The sequence below is a fragment of the Crinia signifera genome, chromosome 9 (assembly GCF_055691185.1).
Source record: "Crinia signifera chromosome 9, ASM5569118v1, whole genome shotgun sequence".
NCBI classification, from domain to species: Eukaryota; Metazoa; Chordata; class Amphibia; order Anura; family Myobatrachidae; genus Crinia; species Crinia signifera.
The window spans coordinates 27,047,716-27,060,513 of record NC_139225.1 but is presented as its reverse complement, the minus strand read 5'-3'; the positions used below and the strand labels follow the sequence as shown (position 1 = coordinate 27,060,513).

The 12,798-nt window shown below is 46.4% G+C and overlaps 1 protein-coding gene across 5 annotated transcripts in view; it reads left to right on the top strand.

Annotated features, from left to right (window-relative positions):
- The window catches only part of EHMT1 (euchromatic histone lysine methyltransferase 1), a 77,698-nt gene that overhangs the window by 12,823 nt on the left and 52,077 nt on the right, over positions 1 to 12,798 (top strand). Inside the window, exon 1 of one of the 5 annotated variants that reach the window (XM_083158630.1) lies at positions 5,118 to 5,138. The exons of 1 other annotated variant lie outside the window; for it this stretch is intronic. In XM_083158630.1, the coding sequence (XP_083014756.1) occupies positions 5,136 to 5,138 (3 nt within the window). In that variant the 5' untranslated portion in view covers positions 5,118 to 5,135. Of the gene's footprint in view, positions 1 to 5,117; positions 5,139 to 5,371; positions 5,483 to 9,355; positions 9,409 to 11,879; positions 11,903 to 12,798 lie in introns of those variants that run through there. 3 more of the 5 variants (XM_083158628.1, XM_083158632.1, XM_083158633.1) reach the window with 3 other exon arrangements.

The following is a 12,798-nucleotide window of genomic DNA, read 5'->3' as shown; positions in this document are numbered from 1 at the left end:
CGGCTTTCCCGGCAATGATGCGGGACCGCCCATCATCGCTCATCGCCGGGGTGTACACACTGAGCAGCTTTCAGCTGAAAGCTGCTCAAACTTGGTGTTTTGAGTGGCTTTCATCTCAAAATCGCCCAGTGTGTATGGGTCTTAAGATGAAGTGTCCATCCACCAGTAGCCGTAGGGTGTAAAGAGTCCCCCTGTGGTTGAGCAACATTTCCTAGTTCCCTGGCGGACTTGTATGGAGCACATTGTGCTAGCCTGCAGTCCCTATTGTGTAGAACATAATAGCATTAAGAAGCCGTGGTTTATTATATCCATTCACCATTTCATCCCCTCCCTTGTCTGCATGCGCTTGAAGCTTCTGCTCTTATTTTGAGCTTGCCAGCTGGTCGGACACCCCCCATGGGCCTATCTGTTTTCATCTAATGGAGGTGGTGTTGTTTTTGGGCCAATGAAGATTTTGATAGTCCCAGAGTGAAAGAGGCTTCTGCGGAACCCAGGTGTAAGGGGATCTCCCATTGCCCTGTATTTACTCCCAAATTGTCCTTCTATGCAACAGGAGGAGTGTTCCTCCTGTCCCATTGGGCTTAGATATAGGGCATCCATGAGTAGTCAGTGGAAACCATAGCTTGGCTGAGAATCCTACTTGCCTGCAATTCCCTGAGAACCAAACACAAAGCTCCTGTGCCCTACTAAGGCAGCCTCCATCACCTTGTGGTCCTTTCCCATCCCCCAAGTACATATCATGGGAAGGCTGGTGACAATACTGCCCAAAATTTTAGGAGCAGTGGACCCTTGGGTTAGAACCGGGCAGTAAACAGAGCGTCATTGTAAATTAGTGTTCTCCACTACATAGAAGTTAGTATTAACCCTTCGAGTGCCAACATCTCTGTTAATAAGATATTATTTCTTAATTTTGTGCTTGCTTCTTAAAACATCAGATAAATTCCACCTTTGGGGGAGGGGTAATATAGTTGTTTTAGGCACCTTTTGAGTCAATGTGAAGCAAGTATTGTGAAGCAAAATTGCTTAGAACGGCATTGTTCATTCTAGCACCCTGCATCTTTCAAAATCTGTGCAGTTCCTCCTACCTACTCGGGGTGACTCTCTCTGCGTCTAGAACAGTCTGGGCTGTATCTCAATACAAAGAAGCAACAGTAGACTGCAGGCAAAAGCAGAGCCGTATTGATTACACCCCAGAGTGTGTTCAGAAATCTGGGGTAGATATATGAAGCAGTGATGAGGGAGGAGAAGTGATAAAGTGCCTGGTACTTTATCACTGGCCAATCAGCTTCTGACTGTTAAGTTACAGGCTGGGTTTAAATAGGAGCTGATTGGCTGGTGATAAATTACCAGGCACTGTATCACTTCTCCTCCCTTATCACTGCTTCATAAATCTATCCCTCATTCTCCTGTGGAGCTAACAATCTATATTTCCATCATGTGGACAGACGTATACAAACTTGGGGCTCTTTTGTCACAAACCAGTTGTGTTTCAGAGTGTGATAGGAAACTGGAGCATCCTTGAGGAATCCCATGCAAGCAATGGGAGAACATACAAACTCCACACTCATGCAGAATAAAATATGGTGTTTTATCTAACCAGAGCAAAAATTAGGATAATTATACTTACATTTAGCTCCTGTAATTATACTTTGATTACTGCAGTTTTATTTGGGAAAATATTTAGTTTTGGGCTGAAATTCTTGATGTGTCCATTAAAAAACAACTTCCACCTTTTAAATGCAAAATGTAGTTGAGTACTTTTAAATATAAGAACGTTCTGCTTACTCGTTGGTGCGACAATCCTGATGGTCTACCAGACCCCAATTATTAAGATGGAATTTATGTGCTGATGCTAAACCACAACATATATTCTCCATGCGCTGTACTTATACCTGAAACAGCGCTACAGATGTAACTTTCCTGGTAATTGGTGTAAACCTAATTACTTGCTACACCAGTGAGGTGAGCCCTAATGGTGACTTCTGCTCACAACAGCCCCTCGTTCTTGTCACTCTCTGGAGTTTTAAAACCTCTTTCCTATCTCTGTGGTGGTTGTCCCAACTGGCGCTGAGGTTAACGCACGTTGTGGCCACACCGCTTCCCGTTTATGCAGAGGTCCGCCCTTGCTGCATATCGCTCCCAGCTGCTATGTCTGCTCAGCGCTCTCAGTCTGAACATGTTCTCCATAGTACTCTGCTCTCAGTATGTACACAGCATACAAGTACTCTCTAAAGTTTCCTATCAAAACCTCAGTATGGACGCAGCCACTTAAGACTGCTCCACCACTCAGAGGCTGTTCCCAGATCAGCTGACAGCAGCATCCAATCACCAAACGCTCAGCCCTATAAGTTCCACTGCCTGACTGGCTCAATTTGCCAGTACAATATTACTTCTGCTGAAGATACAACTCTGTACTGAGCTCCCAGGTATCTGTACGGACCCAGTCCGCCTGATTCCAAATCCAGTCTGTTTAATGCAAGTCTGTAGCTGTGTTCCAGCCTGAGACTTACTTGTAGTCACGTGCTGATTTCCGTTCATCATGTAGGTTCCTTCTATTCTACTGTACAGTACTGTTCTGTCTCGCCTTGAGGTCAAGCTACCACTAAAACTCCAAAGACTAATTTCTCATGATACCTTCAGCCGCCTCTCTTTCCTCAATCCATGATTAAGAGCAGGATTAAGCCTCCCAGCATCATTCATGCCTTAGCCGTTCCTGCCCAGGCCAATCCCAGCACTCGGGTGTGACCATCCTTGGGTGACACATCAATCATTGGCTGATTTCCTGATGGAGGGAAGAACACTTGCACTGAGCATGCCCATAGCACCCGTTTATGCCTAGGCAGCTCTTGGAGATTGCAGTTTGGGCCTTGCCACCACAAGTCTAGGCCTCAACAGCTTCTGAGGGTAATTCCAAGGCACTGGAGTCTGCAGTGGTGGTATGTCTGGGGATGCATCCCCAACCAACACCTAAGCCTGTAGACATCTGGCAGCAAGACATGCTGTAGAGTAGAAGGCTTGTTCCCATTCAGCACAGGATTTTTTCACGTTTGTGTCATACTGGGATACAGTCCTTGCAGGTGTCTCTTCTTATATACCTATTTCCTGTTTGTTTCCTCAGGGCCATCATGCCTGTTTGCAGCATTAGTCTAGAACTCTGTGTTCCTCCTTCAAGCGTTCTTATTGTGTCCACATCATGTTCTAGCCTGAGCTGAATATCACAGTGCCTGGGACTGATCAGCTGGTGAAGCAGCTGTTCAGGTTCCGGCATCTGGGGTGCTGAAATATCAGTAGTGTGAGGTGCTGGGTCCGCAGAAATGTAAAGGGCTTCTCTGAAATCTACTTGTACAACAGTGATGGTAGAGTCCTGTTTGGAAACTGTATAGGTTAGAAGATCATCGTTGATTATTTCCCTGGAACTCTCGGACAAACGATACAGTGCGCACACACACTGAGGGACTTCACAAATTATATCCTCAGTGGCCACATGCAGCAGTTTAGCTGTCGTTGACGATATCCTCAGGTTGAGCTACATGTACAGATGACGTTGCCTAACATCATGAGCGGGCGCGCATTGTTACCAATATATACGAAAATGGCGTTATTTTGCGGATCGTTTAATATATAGTCTAGTTCAGGCCTGGCCAACCTGTTATGAAACTACAAGTACCAGCATGCCTTGCCACAGTTTTGCTGTTAGAGAATTCTAAAACTAGCAAGGCATGCTGGGATGTGTAGTTTCACAACAGCTGGAGGGCCAACGGTTGGCCCGGCCTGGTCTAGTGTGTTTGCACCTGTAGAAGTTAAGAGCACTGCTTACATGAAGACTATCCATGCTTGACCACAGGTGACTTAATTAGTACCTCAGTCAATTTGATTTAACCACCTGTGCTGAGACAGGGTTATGCTTAGAACCTGGACTCTTGGGGTGCATTGAGGACTGTGTTGGGGGGAACCTCTGGTTTAGGGATTAGGGCAGTGTATGCAGAGGGGTGAGTCAGTGCAGTCTTGTGACAGTATTTTGCATGTCGCGGGTGCGGATGTTTGAGGTTTGCTCGGTAGAAGTTTGCTCTGTATGAACTGTATACAAGTTCTCAATACGTCTTTGGTAAGAAAGGGGATAATTCAGGGTTTGTTTATGTACTAAGGTACTACTGAGCATTATCAAAGGATTAAGAGCTAAAAGCCATGGGCATGGGGGGTCATTCAGACCAGCTCATCAGGTTGCAAATTCGCAGCCCGAACAAATATCAAATGACTGCGCATGTGCAAGCCATTCTGCCAAAGGCAGTAAGTGAAGGCTACCATTCCTTCGCTGCTCGCAGGGTGATTGATTGCCCTGTGGACAGGTGACTTGATGATATCCAGTTGGGAGTCAACATTGGGCAGCCTGGATGGGTGGCGAGTCACGATTATTATCAACTACCACTGCCTACAGCAGCCATCACAATCCATTTTAATTCTAATAGTGCCCAGAACCTTGAGGCTCCCATAACCTAGCCCCCCCCCCATACCCTTTTGCCAGGCCTGGATATGATCAATAGTCTTTGCTTGATCAGAGGGAACACACTGCTTATTGGTGGTGTTTGTATCTGGCCCGGTGTAAACTGCTACATCTGCCTGCTTTACATCACTGTATTGTTCCGGGCATATGGTTTGGCCTTACAATTATTTATGCCCTTTGAGAAACCTTGTAGATGCTCGTCCTTCACTTGGCCGTATTCATAGGATGTATCAGGAAAATGTGATGATGATGATTGTAAGGAATTAACCATTGTTGTCAAGGAAACAAGTCCATAATATATATAATGTCGCCAGCAGAGTTTATAAATACTATAGCTCTCTAGCCCTGTCTAATAAATAAATATATATATATATATATATAAATAATATAGACATACACATATCTAATCGTTTGAGTTATCTGTGTTCAGTGACTTCTTGTGGAGACCCCAGCTTCCTAACTATATGGCTCGCCTGATGAGACTTAATTAGCCTCAGGAGCCTGTAATTGACATCCATTCATTAGGCCAATTAACAGTATAAATGAAAGTACCTTCTCTCTTTTTTCTCCTGTCCATGGAACATTTGAACGTTCCCTTTGCATTGAAGCTGGTCTTCTCATTCTACGCGGTGGAATGGTAAGATGCATTGTGTCATTGTGTGGGATCTGGCTCATTGCTACAACAAACCCTTGTTGGATTTACGAAACAGAAATAAATGTTGTCTACTGCTGTCACTGGGCAGTCCCATAGAGCAGGGTGGCCTGTTCCCGGGCAGTGGGCTGCAGGGTGACGGTAGGAGTGCAGCTTGTGGCTTAGCTGATCTCATTTTCATAGCAAACACACTTCCTCCTTTTTTTTTTTTTTTTTTGTTTCTGTTGAATGCAATGGCTGAGGAGCGGTGTGTACTGAGCATGCCCCGAGTCTGGCTGCACACACAGTGTGTCTGGAACGTGTGTGGAGCTGTAGTAGGCCTGGATGAGGTAGGACAATGCATCTAGACGGGGGATCCAGGGAATGGTGATTGAGGAGATTAGAGGAGGCTGGTTCAGTGTTGATGGGTCACAGCCTTGCAGCATAAGCAGCCCCTGAGTGTGTGGCCTCCCCTTCATGGACGTGTGTAAATGCCTGGTGTTGGCCATGGTTATTCCCTACCTCGGTGGCAGCCCTGTGGAAGGAAGTAGCTGCTGATCTCACCTTCTGCATGTCTTGCAATGTTGCCCCTGCTGCCTCAGATCAGGATGAGATAAGCGTCTGTCTTGTAGCAGGTGCTGGCAATCTCTCATTAGCACTCACTGGCTCCTCTGCATGCTGGCTGATTCTCTGCACCCTGGGGTGCATGTGCCTGGGTATAGGAGCAGGTCAGCAGTGGTGTGGTTCTCAGTCCACAGTCTCCCCTCCCCCCATATGTGCACAGCCTCATGGTTAGTGAGCCTCTAAATGTGACCGTCTGAGTTTGGCTGCATGGCTTGAGCCTTGGTAATGAGACATTGTTCTGATTGACTGCTCCAGTCCTTGTTATCACTGGTCTTGTATTGACTAAGGGGGTAGAGGCGGCCTCCTTATTTACAGGTTGGTGTCAGGCTGCAGCCAGTATTAGCAGCTGGGAAGTAGGTCAGGATATGGATATGTCTCATGTTGTACGTTCTGCAATAGTGATGTCAGACAACAGCATACATGGACATGGGGACCTGCCTTAATAATGGGAATGTGCTCTAACGCTGCGATCATTCACTGTGCTGTTACATGGCTGCCGCATCTGGAAGTGTCAGCTCTTGGGCAACAACAGGTCTGGAGAGAGGCCCATGCTGTTGTATCATCTCTGCAGTGATCTGGGTGGCACAGGCCTAATAAATTGGTGGGAGCACTCGGATCTGCTGGGTAACGTCTACGGTTTTATGTCCTGCTCACGTGTGATGGTGACAATATTATTATTGTGGGGGCATATCGGCAGGACGCAAAAAGTGCACTGGGACAGTTGTATTGAGCCAATGAGCTCCTAACTGCCATCGCCCAATCACATTCTATGACATGCCAATTAGGAGCCAACTGGCTGGACATTTATCAGTCTTTATCACCCCTGCATTTATCTCTTTTTAAGGCTTAATACATCTGCCCCAATGTTACTATGCAACCGCAGCTCCAGGCAAGTGAGCAGCCGAGCACCTTAGTCTACCTGATGTTTAGTATGCGGTTGGCTGATTGACCATGTCAAAAGGTCAACACAAACAGTAGGTCGACATGGCTAGGATTGACACATGAAAAGGTCGGCATAACTTTTTTTAGTTTTATGTAGGGGGGGGGGGTTATTTTTTTTTTCCATATTTTACCATGTGGTAAATTTTTTCCTGGTGACGACATTGCGTGCGTTAACCATTTGGGGTCAGCCTAGACATTGTGGACCGGCTATTTCACACCCTATTTATTTTGGGTAACTTCAGTTCTGCTTGTTACCCACCTGTTGGTCTTCATCACCTGTTACATAAGAAACATAAAACGGTTAGAAACCAAGGAAATGTTCCATTCAGTGGCCCTTATTCTGATCTGTGCGGAAATTCCCGCATTCTTACGGAGCGGTCCGCACGCCACGGCGTTTTGCCGCATGCGGCCATCGTCCGTCGAAACGCCCACGTGTCCTCCGCATTCGGACGGACTCACTCTTTAAGAACAGGGCGTGTTTACGGACGACATACAAAGCATGCGTGTGCGGGAGAAACACTCCGATTCGGCACGGTATTACAGAGTATTACAGAGTATGCTCGGGAATACTGCATCCGAACGGGAGCCAAGCGGTGCTACCGCACGTAAGCGGAGTATTTACGCCAAACAACCCACTATGAAGTATCTTCTGCAATACATCACATGACCCACTTATTCAATTACCTATCCTCATAAAAAACTGCTTATTTGGAATTGGAATCAATTAGATGCCAATATATCCTTACAAGCATGCCTAACACATGCATTGCACACATTAACCCTTACACCAATTTAAGTGCAATGGTTTCAATTAAAGCACTGACAAGCGTCCTATTAGTGAGTAATGAGTAAAGGAGTAGATTCTATTGGGTTCAGGTGTTAATGGTTGTAGTCATTAGGCGTACGTTCGCCTACCGCATGAACGAGTGGTGTCCGCAAAGCAATAGTACACTTGTGGACACCGCACATTTCTGCCCTTTTTGATCGCGTGCATTCGGAGTGGTTTCCGAATGTACGCCCCCCAACATAAGTGTACTCCCCCGTGTCCGCCCATGTTTCCGCCCCGTTTTGCCCACTTTGAAACTACGCCCATGTGTCATTCCGCATGACGCCCATAATACGCCCCTATTTCCCGACTGATAGCGGTGAACAGTTTTGGACGGGATTTGGCCGAACTGGTACCGAGTCAAGGCGTGGCACATGCGCGTAGCGTTCTCCACGCATGCGCAGACGCCATAAAGACGCGATCCGTAAGTACGCGGTAAAGTCCGCGTCAATCAGAATAAGGGCCAGTGTGTGGGGTAGTTATGGCAGAACCAGCAACAGAGGCTTAGCGGTCCAAAGGGGCCCTGCATTGCGCGGGGGGGGGGGGGGGGGTGTATTGCGGGTTGCGTAATAAAATAAATACACTCAACACATGGCATTCTGACATATGTAACGTTTCTAGAGTTTTTCAGTGGTAATATTGTGTGGGAGGATCTGTTTCCTATGCACATTATATGGACGGCCTAGTAAAGAACATTGCAGAACCTTAAGTAAGACAAGTCAAATTTGCACTGAGTTAGTTAATGTCAAACATTTAAATTGCTTGCGTGTGTGTAATAATAATATATATATATATATATATATATATATATATATATATATATATATATATATACACTATAAAAAAAATCTAACTATCTCACCCTGTATTATGGCTGTTGGGTCACTAGCTAGAAAATAATATCTTGGCTGAGCTTAGTAATTTGGGATGGTGTAGGAGCGCTGGACTCATCTGTACGGCAGTATTGTAGGGAGACAGGTAGATTTATTAAGCTTGGTGAAGTGATAAAGTGTCTGTTTTTTTTATCACCGGCCAATTAGCTTCTACCTGTCATTTTTCAAACCAAGCCTGCAACTTCACAGTTAGGAGTTGATTGGCCGGTGATAAAAACCGGACACTTTATCACTTCGCCAAGCTTAATAAATCTACCCCTCAGTGTCTTATCCTAGCCCCCAAAATTGTGGTTGCACCATTTGCACAGTAAATTCTGTGGGTATTTTATCCTGTTGATGATATCACGTCCTCATCGATCACTGCACCCTGGTATACTCTGAGCGTTGTGTTTGCCTAATTACGTCCTTATTGCCACTGTATATCCACAAGTGCTGATTCTGCTGTAGTGGAAGGTGACCAGGATAGGCCTCCTTTCATCCTGTCCTATTCACTAGACACTTGTTCTAGAAGCTTTAGAAGTGACTGGAGGTTTGTACCTGATTACAGGGCAGCCTGTGTATCCTACAACACGCTGTGTAACATTCCTTACTGAATTGTGGTATTGCTGTTGTGATTAGTTACTGGAGATCATTGTGGCACTGTGAGTATAGAGTTTTATTCTGACACAACAGTTACAATGAACACAACTATAGATAAAATAGGTAGTATTCAAGTCCGCCCACTAAGGCTTGCAATGCATAGGAAACCATCTGCTACCTCTTCACGTGATGCTGGGTGGCCTCAGGTCCTGGCACCTTGGCAGAACGGTTAGAACTGGAGGCCGCAGTGTGGCTCTCCTGGTAATCTCTCTCCCATGGTGCCCCAAACATGCTTGCTGCATCCTCTATTGTCACCTGTAGAGGGAGCCGGGTCATGTGACTCCCTGCTGAAGCTTTTGTGGCCCAAGGAAGAAGCAGAAGGCAGGAGACGTTACCTGACGTTCACAGGCCTGTATGTCTTTCCCTTTCCCTGGGGCAGGCGTTGCTTTGGCTGGGTGTGCCAGTCCTTGTGGGATAGTGTCTGGTAGCTAGCTGCAGTAGACCAGGACTTCTCTGTGATTGGTATTCCTTTTACCCAGAGGTCAGACCCCCACCACACTGTGGTATATGCTGGAAGACCCTCATTGTGGTGGCAGGGTTCTTAGGTCATTTCCTGGCCTGCATTGGTGACTTGTCCTCTACATTGTACTCCGGGCACCCTTTACATGCATCTGGCTCTTTCTATTGTTCAGCAGTTTCCCTGAATGTTTTTATCCAGCTGACTTGGGTCTTCCTGTATGGTTGTATGCTATGTGCAATGTTTCTGCCTGCCTTGGCCTGGTCATGCAGGAAGCTTGTGCACTGGATCTTGTCCTTCTGCAATAGGATTGATGTGAGAGAATGTGTGCTAGGTTCTCTGTGTGTGTGTCTGTCTGAGGCCAGGAGACTGGGGCCAGCCTGTTTACAGTAACTGGTTTCCTTCTCCTTAATGGTCATACTCTTAGGGAAACCAATGCACACCTACAGATCTTCCCTGTTGCACTAAATGCCCTTTCATTCTGCTATAATCCAGGATATTGTTGCTGCTGAACAGCTGTAGACTGCAGCCCTAGATTTAATTATGTATTTTGTGTTTGCAAAAGTAGGACACAAGTCTTACGTTTGCAGTTTCCATGGTGTTTCGTTGCCTACCACTCACCCCGCCCCCCCTTTCCATACCTTCTTTCAGTTGCATCTGTTCTGGAGTAGGAACAGCACAAATTGCTGAAGGTGTAGAATGGAATCTGGGTTTTGTAGGACATGTGAAGGAAGACTTATGTACGTTCTTTAGCTATGACGTGTGATTTGCAGCGTCAGGGAATCTTTCTATGAAGGGCACGTCGCGGTGAAAATGGGGGGGGCTGTTTGATGGATGCCTTTGTGGATATTATGTACCGTGTCTTTGGGCTCGAAGTACAAGGAGATATTTTGCTATTTGAGGAACAGTCATTTCCACTGTACACATTGCACAACCCATGCCTGAGAAAGTGAGCTAGCTGCCCCACATTCCAGCTTTTGTGTTCATTTGTCTGTTTAGTCTACCTAGTAAGATTTTATACAAGGAGATCCTGAAAACATGGCCTGTGTGAGCTATTTCTGGCCTAGCACTTTTTTTGCAGGTCTATAGTCTGGCTGCAGCAGCAATCTCCCTGATCTCTCCATTCCTTGAACTGACCACATTTCTACAGTCTCCAGCCTATCCATTCGCCATAAGGCGATGTCACTTGGGGTTTGTGTAATTGTTTGTCCAGTGGTTCCCAAACCCGGTCCTCAGCCACCTTTATCAGTCCAGGTGTAAAGGATAGCTATCCCTGAGCACAAGTGGTTAAATCACATTGACTAATTAACCATCCATGGGTATACTTCAAATCTGGACTGCTCGAGTTTTGAAGCCATTGTGTTATAACTTGCATGCCGACGCCATTGATTCCAGTTACTTAAACCCCCCCCCCCATCGCCCCCCCCCCCCCCCCCCCCCACACACACACACACACACACACACACACACTGTATGCAGATTTGGCTTGTTTATAATTCAATGGTCAGCCTTAAAATTGCACAAATCCACTTAAAAGTACAGTAGACTTATCGCAATCGATCAATAATTGACGTAAAAGGTTAATTTATGAAACACCGCACATGCCGAGCGTAGACAGATACATTTGGGTCATCGTGAGTCCACTAGACCTCTTCCGTCTTCCCGGGGCCTCTCTAGTAATTTGCTGTGTTCCAGCAATGAGACAGATTATCGAAAAAGGCCCCAGTAAAAATGCAAGAGATCTAGGGGGGCCGGCCTTCGCGGCACTGACCCTTGGATATGTGGCCATTGGGCCGACATGACTGCAGTCACTGCAGCGTAAGATGTTGGGTTCTGCCTGAAGAAACTATGGCCGCTGGCTAAGTCTAGTATTCTATATATCGTTGGTGTCTTGGTGAAGCCTGGATTGTTATTCCCTGATTCAGGAGCTGCCTTAGCTTGCTGCATGTGTGCAGGTGAAGCTGGCATGGTTTGCAGATGAGGTGTTAGTGCCTCTGCTGGCGTCCTGTCTTCCTCACAACAGGGGAGTGTGTAAGAATTGTTCTCCTGGAATTTGTGTCTGGCTGTAGATGAGAGGTTTTGCATTACTCCCACGGCTAGCAGAGAGAGAGAAGCCCTTGTCCAGTCAGGATTGTCAGGGAATCATTGCTGCGAGTGATGAGCATGTGGTAGACTGTTGAGGCTGAGCTCTTGCAGAAGGCCACGAGGTGCACACTGTCTATAAAATGGCTGCTGATCACTGCTGAGTGAAATGGTCTCCACCAGGCAAAGCTTGGACAGCAGAGGGAGCTCTGTCACACACAAGCTTCACACATGATCAGCTTACTCCTGATCTGGAACGCTATCTTCTCCTTGAGGTGTGCCTTGAAAGGCCAGAACACGGATCCAGGTGCAGTATTCCTCCAGTGCAATCCCTCTAAAGCTGCATCTCTCCATCTAGGAGCGAAGAGGTGGTGGGTCTGTCCCAGGCCCTGCTTGGTGTCAGGGTCCGTAGGTAGTGGCCGTCCTGTGTTATTATTTCCTCTGGATCAGAGCTTCCTTTAGCTTGTCAGGTTTCCAGGAGATTTGTCTGCCCTATAAATATTGGGCAGTTGTTATGCAAAAGGTCACAGAACACCTGCAGTACCTTATCCCTGTGTGTGGGGTTGGTTGAGGCCTGTTCTTATTTAACAGTGTGTTACTCTGTTAATCTGTGTTTTCTCTGATAAAATTAACTATTGCAATTGTATGGAGAGCGGTTGCTCTTATAACAGACATTGTGATCCATGCTTGGTATATGTTTAGGTGACTGAGGCCTTTTTCCCATTCTCCTGTCCTGTGATGCTTTGGGTCCAAAGTGAACTTCTGCCTAGACTGGGATGGCTACGGATTTATTAATCCTGTCTCGCAGATGCAGCCAGTCAGCTGTTGTGTTGGGAATATAAGGCCGGTCCCCTTCTCCTGTGGTCCTTATGTATAGATCAGCCAAGTCTCTGCAGCACAAGACAGGGAATTACCAGACAGCCAAAGCAGCAAGAGGGCGCAGCCTGCAGGACTCCAGGCATCTCCTACACCTGGGTGCCTTCAGTATAGCAGTGAAGTGCAGCAATAGACTTAAGGGGGCCACATTGGGCGTCCTTCTAGATATCAAAGGGGCCCAATATTACCAGTAGCCTTTTTTTTAAAAGCGTACATTTTAATCCATGAAAGACATTACACTGTAATAATTTATCTTCATGTTATTTATGGAAATTTATCGCTGGGCATCAAAAAACCGATGTATCGCAATTATTGGTGTGCCGGGTT